This window comes from Lycorma delicatula, chromosome 6 (genome assembly GCF_047948215.1).
Source record: "Lycorma delicatula isolate Av1 chromosome 6, ASM4794821v1, whole genome shotgun sequence".
NCBI lineage: Eukaryota > Metazoa > Arthropoda > Insecta > Hemiptera > Fulgoridae > Lycorma > Lycorma delicatula.
In genome coordinates, this window is record NC_134460.1 from 140,197,754 (window position 1) to 140,214,710 (window position 16,957).

At 30.4% G+C, this 16,957-nt stretch overlaps 1 protein-coding gene across 1 annotated transcript in view; it reads left to right on the forward strand.

Annotated features, from left to right (window-relative positions):
* Nucleotides 1–15,001, forward strand: part of LOC142326294 (putative lipid scramblase CLPTM1) — a 42,868-nt gene extending 27,867 nt beyond the window's left edge. The window contains exons 6-11 of the mRNA XM_075368662.1: nt 1,588–1,690; nt 6,911–7,143; nt 8,641–8,816; nt 9,843–10,089; nt 12,046–12,213; nt 13,890–15,001. Coding sequence (XP_075224777.1) covers nt 1,588–1,690; nt 6,911–7,143; nt 8,641–8,816; nt 9,843–10,089; nt 12,046–12,213; nt 13,890–14,053 — 1,091 coding nt within the window. The 3' untranslated portion in view covers nt 14,054–15,001. The remainder of the gene's footprint in view (nt 1–1,587; nt 1,691–6,910; nt 7,144–8,640; nt 8,817–9,842; nt 10,090–12,045; nt 12,214–13,889) is intronic.
* Nucleotides 15,002–16,957: the final 1,956 nt, after the last annotated feature.

Below are 16,957 nucleotides of genomic sequence, written 5' to 3' on the forward strand. Positions count from 1 at the left end.
ATAATACCCTACACAATGACTGTTTTCACAGTAATATTTTATTTATAGCAAATGAAATTTTCCCTTGCAGTAAATCTAAATATTCTAAGTATTTATTTTTAATTGTCCCCACATTTCTTTTTAGTTATTCACATTGGAAACTAGTTTCATACCCAATTTATAGATTACCCTATCCTCTTTTCATGTTAAATGGATTCTGTAGTATGTGACAAAGTACTAAGACTGGTCAGACTTTGATATTTAAACCTGAGAACTTTTGTGATAAAAAGCAAAGATAGCTTTCTAAAACAGAGGTTTTTTATGTTTCAAGTTTACTACCTAGATGTATAAATTTTAGTGAAGAAAAAGCACAAGGTTTATTATGATAGGTCACCTTGCAAGAAGACACTTTCACTTGTGTTATTCCTCAAGAATATTGAATTAACATAAAATTTTCAAATGCTTAGAAAGATCAGACTTTTATTTTGGCTTTTATCTCAGATGCTCTATGAAAATTTTGGGTACGATTGTTAGTTTACTGACCACTACTTTATACTTGTACAACCAGATCACTAAAATCACCTGAGTTTAAGCTTTGCGGGTTTAATTATTTATGTAATGAGGGTATAAGATACTCAACAGCGGATATTTGTAGATCAAACTTATCAAAATACTCTAGGTTCACTAATGTTAATACAGACTGGTTTTATAATTAATTCCTGGTTTTTCTGTATTCCGAAAGAGTATACAAACTTTATTTCTTTTATATACAGATGTACCTGAAATACACAAACCATTCTTGAGAATGGGCTCTTACAGTTTGTTTGTATTTTTCTTATTTAGTTTTTATCAAGATTACAGTACCTTTCAAAAAATATGTAATGAGTTGTGTTAAATTTAGTACATATGCTTCTTAAAACTTTTTTATTTATTTTAATGTTTCATAAAATGTCCATTAGGCATTTTGGCTAAAAGACAGATATCATTATTTTACACATTTACACAAAGACTTATTGCATTATAACTTGCTTAAAATAATGCCTAGAATGATTGAGTTTTTGCCAACAAGGGTTTCATTTTCATAACAATGAGATCATATATATATATATATATATATATATATATATATACACCTCATTGTAATCCTTTTCCTGACATTGAGAGAGCATCAGCTGCTGGCCAACATTCAGATACAGAATATACATCCATCATCGCCTTGTAATTTTTTACAAGTACATGTTTTAATTTGTTATTATGACAGGTTCTTAAACATATTGCAGCTTTTTCAAAATCTTTGGAGGCACTTTAAATCAGGTAGTGCAATTTATTCTGTGAATTGCAAGGCCTGTACGCTGGAAAAAGCTGTCTTAATCATAATAAAATAACATCTCTTGTTTCTGTAGACCAGTTCCAGTCAAGCTATGAACAGATAGGCATAGTTCAGTATTAATAGAGGTATAATGACAAGATTATTTACTGTTTTTTTGCTATATGTTACATAACTCTTGCATAAGGATATATTAATATAAAAATATACTTTTATTTTTCAACTGAAAATGTTTGAAATGAGTTTAATATAAAATTAATTTATGGTATTTTGTTTTTCAGATTTTGAGTTTACTTCTAATGGAGAACAGTATAAGCCACCTGTATATTTCAATGAATTCTGGAATATGATACGCGATTATCAACCTATTAATGAAACTACCAAGTAAGAAATCTTTTTAAATAAATCCAGTTTTTATATTTATGTTTGTTTATCAGTACATATATATACAGCAGTAAACTGTAAGTTTACGTAAAATTCAAGAACAACTGGATAAATCTAGATGATTCATTTAATAATGTTTTATTGAAATTTTAGGTGGTTTTATGTATAAATTTATTCTAATAATTGCATTTTCAAGTGACCAGTTTCAATAATGAAAATGTTTTTGGGCTCAAAAATGGTTTATTCTTGCGTATTTCTATCTGCTGAATTCAAAAATCACTATAAAAATGACCGATTAGCTCTTGATTTGGAGATAATGACATGTCATTTTTTACCCAATCTACATTTTTAGTTTAGGAGTAATTTTGTCATACCTGTTAAATGACAAAACACAATGTTCCGCAGCTGTTATAAACATTATTACTGTTGCTGTGATTGTGAGTTTCATATTGTTTGTGTGGTAATTAGTGCAGAATTTCTGGTTTTTGAGTGCTTTTTAAGTGAAAAATATGTTAAATCAAAATGCCACGAAAATGTGTAAATTCAGTGAATAATTTTTGTTACATTTGTGATGAAATAACATTTTCATCACAGAAATGCAATCTGACACCTCTTATGAAGACTGCCTATCAGCATTATTTTGTTATGAAGGTAGGAGACCAAAATAAGTCATGGGCTTCATATATATGTTCCAACTCTTGTTCAGTTATACTATGAGAATGGCTGAAAAATAAAAAAAGATCTTTGGCTTTGGCTGTGCCTATGGTTTGGTAGGAGCCTACAAACCATACAGATAACTACTATTTATGTTTGACTCCACCTATAAAGGCAGGATTCTCAATGAAGAAAAAAAAACAGTTCAGTACCCTAATCTTCCATCTGCTATTCGACCTATACCACATTCTGATAGTTTTATCAGTTCCTACTCCACTCCAAAATTATGAGCTTGAAGTAGAAAATGAAGACAGTGTGGAAGAAGAAGAACCCAATAATAAGTCTTCCTCATCCAATGACTGATTTTGACAAAAAAGATGATAAACCACACAGACATGAATCAGGTGGAATTGAGTGATCTCATTCGAGACCTTCATTTATCAAAGGAGAAGGCAGAACTTCTAGGGTCAAGACTACAGCAATGGAATCTTTTTCAATGTGATGTCAGGGTCTCACAATACAAATATCGTCATAGGGATCTGCTTTCTTTTTTCAAATAAAAACAATCTTGTTGTTTGCTGCAACATTAATGGCTTGATGAAATGTTTGAATTTAAATCATGATCCAACTGATGGAGGCTTGGAGACTCCTCCAAGCTTATTTGAAAGCTGTATTACTTCACAACGACCAGAATAGAAGGAACAGACAGTTGTCTGTTCCTTCTATTCTGGTTAGTCATGCAGTTCACATGAAGGAGACTTATGCAAACATGCCAATCCTCATAGACTGACATCAAATATGCTGAACACAAGTGGAAACTAAAAATGTGGAGATCTAAAAATCATCGCTGTACTCTTAGGAATGCAACTGGGGTACACAAATACTGCTGCTTTTTATGTATATAGAACAGTAGGGATAGGAAATCACATTATGTTCAAGCAGACTGGCCTGCAAGAAGTCTTAACTCTAGCGAGAAAAATGTCGTTGCCAAGCCTCTTGTGGACCCAAAAGATGTTCTTTCTCCACCTCTTCATATAAAGCTTGGATTGATGAAAGATTTTGTCAAAAGTATAAACCGAGAAGGACAAGCATTTAAGTACTTAAGAGACAAATTTCCTATATTTTTGTTGGGCCACAAATTCAACAACTTTAAAGGATCCTGTGTTTGACCGAATTTTGGAGGGGTGAGAAGAAGCTTAGGATGTCTTAAAGGGAGTCATTAATGGATTTTTAGGCAACAAAAGAGATGAAAACTACAGTCAGTCAGTGACTGTACTTCCGCAATGATACCATTAACGTGGATGCAATATGTCCCTTAGTTGTGGAGTTGTCAGTGATGAACACTGAGAAAGATTCCATCAGGATGTTCCTGTAATGGAACAAAGATATCAGGGTCGTTAGGATGAAGCAATGCTTGCAGATTACTGCTGGTCTGTGTGTACAGATGCTTCGAAACTCACAAGAGGAAAGCCAAAAGATAACAATTTCATGAAGCCACCACATGATTCTCTTCAGACCCAACCACCTGCTAGGTATTCTTCCATCAATTAAGAGCTCTTAGAATGTAACTGTCATTAAAAAAATGTGAAATGGACTTTCTATGTTGTTTGTATATATTATTAAAATGTATTGTTCTCTTAATCCATTAAAATAAAATACTTCCACCAATTGTATATCACAGAAACTAGAGCTAATAAAAATTTCTCATATTCGTTTTTCTCAACCCAAAATTAGTAAGATTTGACTCGTGAAGTGAATGAAACATTAAAAAAAAATTCCTTGTTGGACAGTGTTATTTATTATTAAATCATATTCTATAAGAAATAGTTACACGATTCTCATGAATGAAATTTAGAAAAAGACTGAATTTTATTTTAATTGAGAATTTTATTGTACCACAATTTTTTAGATAGGTGATGACTTAATTTTTCACACAAGTATCATCTAAATTTATCATTTATATTAATGTTGCATCTATAAATTGTGATTGTAGTAAATTTAATTATTCCATTGTAAATTACAAAAGCCCTTTATTAAGGGATTTTGGTTTAATAATTTTATTTTAATTTATGTACAATTTTTCAATTTGGTGTATGTTTTACTGTTAATAGTGTAATCTATTTTATCGGAACTTAAATAAATATCGTTATTAAATTAATTGAACAGCGCTACAAAATTGAAATTTTAACCATGTTTGTATCTTCATTTGAAGTACAAGGCAATGTTTTTTTTTTTTTTGTAAGTACCATTTTGTTACAGAATGATTTGATTTTCTGGGCTGACATTATTTGCTTGAACTTCACTTCGTTGAGAGATGTTGCATGTCTCCATTCCATGGACTGTTTTTTTTTTATTTGGGGTTTATAAATGGATCACCTTCATTGCTGTGTCTAGTGAGAAAATATAAAGCACTGGCCAAACATTTGTTTTTGTTCAATTCGGTCTGATTTTGTTTTTATCCAGCGTTAGCACAACTTTGGATAATTTAAGCGTACTGATACAGTTTTATAGAGAGCTTTTCGTGAAATAAAGGAAATTCATTACATAGTGATAAAATCATAAACAGTTTATTCTTCTTATGGACTTTCCACTAACTCTTTGCACCAGGTTATTAGTAATAGCAGATGAATCACCCACTCTATGCTACATTGTGTATGTTTGTACGTCCTCTTTAAATGCCCAACCCATTTCTTCTACTATTCCATCGGATATCCCCACACACTTCACTAAGCTGATGATGAATTTTTGGTCGCTTTTGTACCTCTTACTTTTAAGAGATGAATTACAGCATGTATTTCACAATAGGTGGCACTATCTGTAGTCATTGACATTTTAAACATGCACAAAAAACTGTAAACAAAGCCTAACAAACACATGGTGTCTGTAGCTTGCCATAGATGTAGTTAGTGCAAATCCATGAAATGGTGACAGCCACACTGCAGCATGTATATCAAAATGGTATTTACATAAAAAAACATACCTTTTGTTTACCAAAGAAATGATATCACCTCTTAATTAAAAATAGAGTTTTGGAATTTCCTACATAAAAGGGTCGTTCAATAATTAAACAAACATTTTTAGTGAAAGAAACGCTTAATGCAGGCAATTGAAACTTTTGTAGTTGTTATTTGGCCACCTTGCAAAGAGTGTTAGTCAGCTGTTCGATTAATATTTACGTAAACATAGCCTTTAAAGGTCTTAGTTTCGATGGCATGTCAACTCGAAAAAAGTACTTTTGAAGAACAGCATTCTATCTGATTTTTACTTTTGAAAAGTGTACAATCGTCAGAAATATTTTCTTGTATGTACAAACAATATGGTAATAGTTGCATGAATTGTGTGAGTTTTACCTGTGGGGAAAGTAAAAATAAAAAAGTGATCGACGAGCCACCGTTCCAAGCGTCTAGTAACACTGTCAACCTCGGTGTTAGATCCCCATATTGATTCACTTATCCAAGACGACCGATAACTTACAGTTGAACAAATAGCTGAAAATGTCGAGTAATTGTTGGCACAACTCATTCCATCATTCAAAATAAACTGAACTACTGTAAGACTTGTGCAAGGTGAGTTCCCAGAGAGCTTAACATTATCACAAAGCCGAGATTTCACATCAAAAATCATTTCAATACCGAAGGCGACACATTTTTGGACAGGATTTCAACCTGTGATGAAACTTGGATATATTATTTTGAACCGGAGTCCAAGCATCAAAGCATACAGTGGAAACCCTGAAACGCCTCTAAGAAATTCAAAACACAACCATTGGCTGGTAATTGTCATGTTAACCATCTTTTGGAATGTCTTAATTTCTGTGATTACTAGGAGTAATGCACTATCAACAGCCCATACTACTCAGTCACAGTTGAGAACAAAGTCAAGCCCGCATTGAAGAGGAAATGTCTGGAATGATGAGGAAAGGCGTGCTTCTTAAGACAACATTCAACCTCATACAGTACAGCTGACTCTGGAAACTATTGGAAAAGTGGCTTGGGAGCTCCTTCCTCATCCTCCTTAAAGTCCTGACCTTCCTCCTTCAGAATTGAAAGTATAACTGACCAAAACTTTTATAAATTTCAAAAATAAATAAAAGCAAATTATGCAGGTAATATAAAATCTGGTTCCTTAAAGAATGCTAGACTGACTAGTTTATCTTGAAAAGTATTAAATAGTTGTGTTTTGTCATATTCAACTCTCTATATTGTTAAACAGAAAGTGGATGATCATTTTCATACATGATGACTTGTAATTAAAAAGTTCTTTGTCAAGATTTATTGTGAATTGACAGTTATGCTGCAGCTATATCTCAATCACAGATCAGTTGTAGATACAGATGGAGTAAATTATATCAAAAATATTCTGGTTCACTAGGAGAAAGTATTACATGAGATATAAGATATCCATCTGGTGTTTCTTTAAAACTGGATCTATTTTCTACCCAGAATGAAAATCCTTAATGCAAATTGGGCATTATGATTTGGAAAAGACTTAATTTTTCACGCTTTTTTAAATTTGTAATATTTCTCTGTATCATTAAAATGGTTCCTGTATAAATTTATTTTACAGAACACTGGACTTGCGGTTAACATATCAGCCTTTATCACTGTTCCGTTGGCAGATATATTCAGCACAAACAATGAGAAGTAAGTGGACATCTGGTTTATTCCAAGAGGACACTGAGGATGAAGACCAAGATTCTATTAAGGAAGCATTACTTGACACGTCACCATACCTTCTTGCAGCTACTGTTATAGTTTCAATATTACATAGTGTTTTTGAACTTCTAGCGTTTAAAAATGGTTTGTATTTCCACTTGATGCTTTCATTCAGTATTTAGTTGTAAATTTCTGATTTGTGAAATTTTATTCCACAGTCAAAAACACAAGTTTTTTATTACAGACAGATGAAACCAATTAATCCCTGCCGATTGATTTTTTAGTTTGGTGTTGTTTTTTTCTTTCTGTTATAAGGTGGTCTGTTCTTTTTGTTTACTTTTTGCTACATATTCTTTTATTAATTTTGTGTTTGTTTTAGCAATAGTTCGTGTAATATTTAATGATAATTCTCTTCCTATCATTTGATCACAGTATATTATAACGTTTAGTTTTTCAGTCTTTTAAGTACACCAGTTTAGTGATAAGTCACAAAACTTTCTACCTTAAACCAATTACAGGCGATTTCAAATTTTTGTTAAAGATTATATTCAAGGAGCTTTTATGCAATTTTATTTTTACCTTGCACAAAAGTTAGTTTTCTAAAAATATTGCAGTTTATCAAAATTTACTTACATACAAATGTTCCACTCAGTTTAATGTATAACATTAATTTATCTAACTTCTGACCAAAAATGAGTTGATAATGCGAATACTTTGTGATTTTTATTTTTTCATAATTTTATGTAATAATTATTGACTATAAAGTTCAGCTTTACAAATGTTGAACACCTTTATTCAAAACAGAACTTAACATGCCTAGTACTTGATAAAATTGAACTAATAAGATTGTGTAGTCAACAATAAAAAATAAAGACATCAGTCCTACTTTCGGTGCAGGTGGTCAGAATGCAGGTGGTATCATCAGTTTCTTGATTCTGAAAATTAAAAAAAGTTATTCTAGTGTTCTGCTTGTGATATATATCTCCATTGTCAGCTCATCCTGAAGTTTTGGTTTTAATTTTTTGTTGAAATAAGTAGTAACCACATTTAAGGTTTTCAAGATTGAGGGTTTTTTTGAGATCTTCTATTTAAAGAAGTAGTTTAAATTATTAAAGTATAGCATCATCATCATCTAGAAAATACATATGTTGCTGTGTAATACATATGTAGTAAAATGGTTTTACATCAACTTATGCTCATATCAGTTTTTTCTAGTCAGTTATAGTTCAAAATAGCAAACTGTTTACCGAACAGATACCAATAATAGATAACTGTTCACTGAACTGTGATTGAAAAAAAAATGTTTAAAATGTCACAGTTTATTACAAATGTCATAATTCAGTATCCTGGTAGCTTCATTTGAATTGTTGCATCTGAGATCTATAACTGTGACTTACTAAACATTTTATTTTCCCACAATTATATATTCATTTCTTACAATGCATTGAATGACTACTTTATTTGTGTACATTTTACTTGTGTAGAGGTAAAATTAACTTCTTCTTTTGCGTATGTAAAACTTAGCATGCAGGTCCTGTATTATAAATACATGCTGATATCACTATCCCATATTAGTTATAAGTTAAATTTTGAATTGCTGTAAATTTTAATATAATCACTGTATTGAATGTTTGTTTACAGATATCCAGTTTTGGAATAACAGAAAGTCATTAGAAGGATTATCAGTCAGAATGGTGTTTTTCAACGTATTCCAGTCTGTTGTTATATTGCTGTTTGTGTTGGATAATGATGCTAATATGCTCATTAGAATCAGCTGTTTCTTTAGTTTAGCTATTGAACTTTGGAAAATCAATAAGGTATGTATTTATGTATTAAATTTAAATTAGGAAAAAATATCATGATAGTATCTCTTTTGTTATAAGATTGTTTTCTAGTTGTACAATCTATAAAAGTGCCCATATTTTATTTTTAATAGATTTCCTCTACTTATAGTTATAACAGTTATAGCTGTGTTCTCAGTTGTACTCATGATCACCTGGTCCTATTTAAACTTACAAATCGAATTGTATTTAGGGTTTTCAAAGACTGGAGAGGTTGTGTTCTATTAAACAGTCATAAATTCTTGCAACATGTAACATAAGGTGCTATATTAAACGTAGGAAAACAAATTTCTTATAACTTAATTGAAATTCCTGTATCCTGTTATAACAAGAATCTTAAGTTGACAAATAAAATAATTTTAAAAAAGTATTGTTTTATTTATGAAAATTATTTTCTTTCATTTGAAAAAAATTCTTTTAATTACAAAAATCTGTTTTATTCCGATAGAAATACTCAGAACAGTTCAAATTTTCAGTTTGAATATGGGTTAATTGTGCTGCTTTCCTAGTCCCACTCTGGTTCCTTCTATAGTAGTGAGGCAGTGAACCTGTGTGCCTGTAGAACTGTCAAAGCCAAGCTAGTGGCTGAGATGACTACTAAGGTAAAGCTCCTCCCTATTTCTGTTCCTAACCAATCAATTTAATGCCAACTTTCCAAATCAAAATTCATTAAACATAAAATGTATGCAAATAATACAATTTGTTATTTCAGTACACTATTTGTTAGCATTTGTTAAAATAGCAGAATTATTTACTTACAATAGTGATATTGTTTGTAAACTGTGATAAAAGATTTAAGAATTGGCAGAAATATAAGTCTATAATGTGTAGCTGATAATAATAATTAATTATATTCTATACTTAAAAAGTACAGTTTTATCTTTTTATATTAAACAGCTATTAAAATAGTTTGAAATAAAAATTATTAAAATTTTATGGTATGTATATGGTATATGTTATGGTATTTTATATTTATTTCATGTAATATTTTTTTGTATTCAGGTGGTTGATATCAACTTGGATAGAGAGAATAAGATTCTCGGATTTTTACCTCGTGTTAAATTTACTGATAAAGGATCATATGTTGAATCTAGTACCAAACAATATGACCAGTTGGCATTTAAATATCTCTCATGGGCTTTGTATCCATTGTTAATTGGATATGCTGTTTATTCATTATTATACCAAGAACACAAAGGATGGTACTCATGGGTATTAAATATGCTTTACGGTTTCTTACTTACATTTGGTGAGTTTTTACCTAAAAATATTTTTGAAATTGTAATTTTAGTTTGTAATTGATTTATCGTTTGAAATGTTTCAGTAATAAGAAATAGTAGAATAAATACAGTTAGACTGTTGGAATCTTAAGACCAAAGTATAATACACTAATTGTGTCTTAATGTGATAACTAAGTAATAAAATTTATGTTAATGTGGCTAACATACTTTAATCATAAAATTTTAAAATTACATTTTATATACAAGTTTCTAGACTGTCACATTAAAATGATAAAACGTAATACAATATAAAAAAATCCCTTTCGGCATGCCAGAAAGCGGAGGTAGATTTCACCGGTGCTAAGTAGGGAATAAAAAAGATTTCCACCTTAAAGTTAAAAAAAAATTCAAATTTACTCAATACGATAATGGTTACATGTGAAAAAGGTTTCATGTGTTTAGCATACAACAAGCTCCATCTTCTTACAATTCCAGCAACATTTTGGTCATCCCTTACCGTAAGGGTTGGTCATATCAAAAATTGTTACAGACAAAACTTTTAGATAATGTTTAGCGCACTGATAACCACTTTAAACCAATTCGATACTGTGCCTATTAAGGGAGGTTGATTGTTTTTTGTCTTTGAAACCACGCTTTTTCAACTTCCAAGTCCAATGGTTGGTGATATAAAAAAGATTTATGTAGATAAGTTTTAGGCCTTTATCCAAATAGTCGTAGGAACTTTAAACGAATTCAATATTTTACTTAATAAAAAAGTTATAGCAATATTTTGTTTTATCGAAAAAGCCACCTTATTTCCACCCCCATGGTCCGATTTTGGCCGTTAACAAACTCGACTGAGATTTTGGGACGAGTTATTTTTAAGGAGTGATTGGTGCAAAATTACTGCAGTTATCATGACCACAAGAAAATGAAATATATATATAAACAGTTGAGCTGACAGTGGTTTTGAGGTCTGGGAGATGTGAAATGCAAAGATATGACAAAATTTTCTGGAAGTCAAATCATGGTACCCATTACAATAGGTAGCTTTCGTATGAAACCTACCTAAAATCATTTCAAAAAGAATATAAATATTTTTTTGCCTTGTGAATTTTATTTCAGACACCTCATGCTGATTCCTCTCTTTAATGATTAACTGTGTTCATCTTCTCTTTGACAATTTCATTAATTAAATGCAAATATAATAGAATTAATATGGATACTTTAAAAAGAAGAAATCTATTCATAGGACGCCTATGTAGAAGATATACCAGAGGATAACAGAGATGCAGGCTTTACTTGCCCAACATTTTTTCAATGGTAAGTGCATTTTAAGAGAAGAAAAAATGATTGCCCACCAACTACATCACTGCCATTATGAAACTGATCAAAAAAGATTTACAGTTGACCAGAATGACACTGAAAACAAAAAGGTACATTTGCAGAAAGATTCAAATTAAAACAAAAGGACAAAAATTAATTACTTTGATATGATTGATCATTACTAGCTAGAAAGGTGTGTAAACAATCTTAAAACAAGTATCAAAGTTTAAAATAGGTCAGCATTCTTCATAAAAAAAAATTCTTCTTCCAGAAATTGTTGGTTCATTTTAGCCAAGAAGTCGTGCACAAAAAATTAATGCTGGAAGGTTGTTCATTTTTAATGCAGAATATTACAAAGATTTTGAGCCATCAAGTTGAAATTAGCTCATTGATACTAATCAATGGTTGTTCTTCGCGTAAAAACAGAACATACATTGTGCAGCCCTGTATTTGATATAAAAATGGATTTGTTGGGCTTTGCTAAAATAAATCTGTCAGAGACATTCAAAATTTAAAAAAAGATAAGTCTCTGCCCTAAAACTTGGGTTTGATTATTTAATATTATTTTTCTTTTCAGTTGTGAACCTGTATTTAATAAAATTATATTCATATTTGTTTGTGTGTGAATCATAAACTGGCTTGATTTTTTGTTTTTGCAGGGTTCATTATGATGACACCACAGTTATTTATTAATTATAAATTGAAATCAGTTGCACATCTGCCGTGGCGTATGCTTTCATACAAGTGCCTCAACACTTTTATTGATGATATTTTTGCTTTTGTTATAAAGATGCCTACAATGTATAGAATTGGATGTTTCAGAGATGGTAAAGATTTTTTTAGAATTTTATCACATTAGTTATAAAAATTTGGATTTTTTCTTTTTTATTTAAAAAAATATTTGTAAGTTAAAGATTAGATATATCCTTATCATAGAGAAAAAGTTTTGATTTATACAAGTGGCCATTTTAATTCACTTTAAACATGTTAGAAAGAATAAATGTATCAGTTCCAGGAAAAATTGTCACTAAGAATTGGTTGTGTGGATTTCTCCTCTTCAATTTTTTCCTTTAGTAAAGTGCAAAATGTGTGGCTTATACTGTTTTGTAATAGAAGTTAAATAACTATAAATGCAGAAAACATGTTAATGTTATTGTTTATAATTCAATATTTATTTTTTTAAATTACCTAATTTTATTTGATTACTTCACTAATATGCTATTTGACTGGTTTCTGGAAATCATCTCTGATTATTTAGTGGTGTTTATCGAGCCCACAAAAAGAAGTTACTCTTAATTCTTTTATTTATTTCTTCAAAAAGTAATAAATAAAAATGCACTATTTAAAAAAGCTGCCAAAACACGATCTTGAGCAATATAGCATCACAGTGGCTCCAGTGACATCACGCGTCAGTAAATAAACATCAAAATTCACAAGTTGAGTTAGCATTCTGCTGTTTGTGTTATTTTTTACTATGATTTACCCAAGAAAATAAGTTACAAATAGTGTGTAATGCCAATGTGCCCAAATACATCAATAAAGACACCAGAAAAACTATTTGTATATGTTCCAAAATGTGCAAAAAGTGGTTACAGCTTGCTTGCAGAAATGCTGATGATATAGTGTATAATTCAACTGTTTTCTTCTGTAAAGACCATTTCGATGTAAGTAAACATATTATTATTAATGAGTATTTCATTGTAAAGACAGAATATTTAGATTATGTATGGTCTTTTTACCAGTCTGAGGTTAGAATTCAATGTTGCCTTACCTAAGGGGAGTCCTGAGTCAGGCCCAACTGATTATTTAGGTGCATTACTGCTCTTAGCTTAACCCAAGATCATATTTTATATGGAAAATATGTAAAATGACTGGAAAATAAACTTCTACAAACACGAAATTGCCTTATAAATGACATAATATACAATATTTTACATCATCATAACAACCCAAATTTATGCTGTAGTTGCATTTTTCACCTTAACAGGTTTATAATAGGTTACTATGTAAGTTGGTAAGGTACTTACATTGCTGTTTTCACATTTCTAAGCTCAGCAGCATAAAAATTGAGGTTATTTTTAAAGAAAACTCCACCATAATAGCATAACCTTTAGGCAGGTTTCCGCTGTTTGCTTTCACGAAGTCCCTTTCCATGATTGGATAGAATACAAAAATGTATTCTATCCTAAAATAGCACAATATCACTCGATATTATATTAATTAATAGTTTCAAAGTCACAGGACACCAAGGAACAGTAATCAATGACAGACATATTTACTGATGTGACTTTGTCACAGATTCAGCCAATCCCCAGACCATTCTTGATCACATGGCAACAGCTAAAAAAAATTGATTTTTTTTTTTGATAAATAATCCATTATTTTTTAGTCAGATTTAATGCAAATTCCTTTTTAAATCCATAATTTGTGTGGTTATCAATAATTATGATAATATTTTTCACACTGTCAAATAGTCTATTTACCCTTATTTTTTTCTTTACAGATATTGTATTCTTCATATTTCTTTATCAGAGATGGATTTATAAAACTGATCTTACACGTGTAAATGAGTTTGGTTACTCAGGAGAAATGGAAGAAGAAGCTAATAAACAAGTGGCTGTCATAAATGGTGCACCAAAAGGCATGGCCGATAAGAAAGATGATTGATCTTTTTCATATGTAATAAAAATAAAAATATTGTAATATAATGATATAGTTTGAATGGAAAAAATAAAAAGAGTGAGGCCCAATCGCTTATTACAGTATTGAAACGTTCCATTATTATTATGATTATTATATCTGTAAATTTTGCTTATTGTGTTATAAGCTTATTTAGTTAGATTAATTAATTAATTGTTATTGTTAAAGGATTCATTATTTTAAATGAATCATTATGTTGATAATAATGGTGATTACTGTCTAAGTAAATAAATGAATAAGTAAAAAATAACAGTGAAAAAAGAATGCGTGTTGTTTTATAATAGTGATAATTAAATTACTGTAAATGCAGAAAAGATGTGGTTAATTGTTATTACGTTACCATACTCGATTATTTATTATTTATAGAAAGATAAAATAAAAATATATTTACACTGTGATGTATTTTTAATTAGTACTATAAATTTGTTGTTAATTTATAATATATGCATAAATTTTATTATTGTTTATATTCTTGTAGTTGTCGGTTCTGTATGTTCTAGTTTGATAAATTTTCTTTTTTTTCTCTTAAATTGTAATATACCTGAATTTGTTTTGTTACATAAGAGCATATACCTCTTACATTATAGATGGTGGTTGATAATTTTTATGTGTCTATTTACAATCTATTTATATTAGGTTCGGGATTGATGAATTAAGTGTTAACATAATTTTACAATAAAAACTTGAATTGAGTAATTTGTGATTATTACTAGTAATTATCTCTACAAGCAGTGTTAATAATAGCACAGAAAAGGGTTTTGTAAACTTCTTTTTTTTTAATAAGTTACACTTATTTCATTATCCAGTTTTTACAGTTATCTTTTCTAATTCTTCATTATATTTAATAGTCATGATTATTCATTAATTATTATCACTTTTTTTAAATGAATGAATAAAATTTTTTTTTAATTTTTATGATCTGTTGTTTACATTCCCCTCTAATATTTATAACTGAAAATTGAAATAGCAGATTAGACAATTTAAACAATATTATAATCTATAATATGAAATTCTTAAGCTTAGAATATGAAAAAAATCATTAAGCTTTGAAATGTCTCTTAGTTACCAGTTTTTAAGGTCATACAGATAGAATTGCTACAACCACTGTGAAATCTCTTTCATTAACCTCTGAATAAAAATATCATTAAAACAAAAGATGAGTATTTTCACATCTTGAAATAGTTTTTCATTTGTGAAACAAAATCTAACTGTCTCAGTTAACTTTTCATAAGGTTATGTGAATTTTCTTAAAGTACAATGGTCATTCAAATATAAACTAGAATTTTGCCATGTGGACTGAGTAAGAGCAGTAAATTTGGTGGGGTGGGGTAGGTAGGTAGTTAGCTGGATATCTCTGGAGGGGAGCAACCAATCAGCCACACCTGAGCATTATGTTTCCATGTCAGCAGCAGAATGTCTGAGTAGAAGGTACCATCCTCAGTTATAAATTACAAATCGTGTTACAAATTATAATCTGATTTCTCACAAACATAGGTCTTCAAATCCTCTGAAATTTTGACTTTACTCTAGGTGACAACATTCAGACAATTTGTGAACTTGTGGAAGGTGACCGCCACACCCAGGCAAAGAGAAATATCCAGAAAGACATCTGTCAGCAGCTTCTGAATTGCTTTGACGAAGAAGGAGAGATATTTTTGGACCATATTGTGACATGTGACAAAACAAGGGTCTACCACACTCAAGAGAACAAGTAAGAATTGGGGAGGGGACACCTATCAAGGCCAAGAAACACTTGTCAGCTGGAAAAGTTCTGGCAGCTGTGTTTTGGGACTCAAAAAGTGCACTGCTGATTGAAGGATGGTAAATGTAACATAATACTGTCACAGTTAGATAATGTGTTAGGACTGCTTATCACATCAAATTGACACTGGCAACTCGCTAAAGTTCATTGGACACCTCTTGAACACCCACTGTACAGTCCAGACTTGTCACCCTGTGATTTCTACATGTTTGGTTTGCTGAAAGAAGCTTTAGTAGGGGAAAGATTCAAAGACAATGCTGCAGTAGAGCATTATGTGTGCAAGAGTGTGAGGCAGTCATCTTGTTTTTTTGATGAGGTGATCGGAAGCTACCTTCCAGAAGATAAAATGTACCTCTGTTGAAAGAAACTAAGAACAATAAGGAGGTAATTTATTTGTAATTTTATCTAATATCAATAAACCTATGTAAACAAATTCCAGTTTATATTTAAATGACCCTCGTATAAGAATAAAAATGTTGATCCTCGTTAAAATATTACTAAATTAATTTGAATTATCATTATAGATTTTGGGCATTGAAAATTAAAACAAAAAGATAGGTAGTTTGTAATGATATAAATAAAACAGCCTTCTTAAATCCTTGAAATCAGTCCCAGAATTTGACAGTTTGTATATTAAATAATATTCCAACGCCATAAAATTTTGGTAATATCAGAGATTACTAAGAAAAGTTTAGTTTTGTTATTTAATTTTTTAATTAAAAAAATAATGAGCATTATTGTAATGCTCAATAATGAGCATTGGTTAATTATTCAAAATAAATAATACACGTTTACCACACCAGAGTTTATGCTAGCAATCACAGGCTTACACTCAATTATGCTTACTTTTTTCTTGTGAGATATGAATTTTGCAATCTGTGAAACATGACTAGCGACTGTAATTCAAACCCACAATATTTAACCCTTTGCAATCTTTTGTCGTAAGATACTCATATTCGGAAATTCACGTCAAGTTCAGTGGCGTAAACCACTCAACATTATATAATTCATGTAGCAGTCCAATATCACGCAACGTTCAACATGATTTTTAGATGTCAGTAAATCTTGAACTGAGCATCGCTTGACATTTAGACAGTTCTCACTCAATG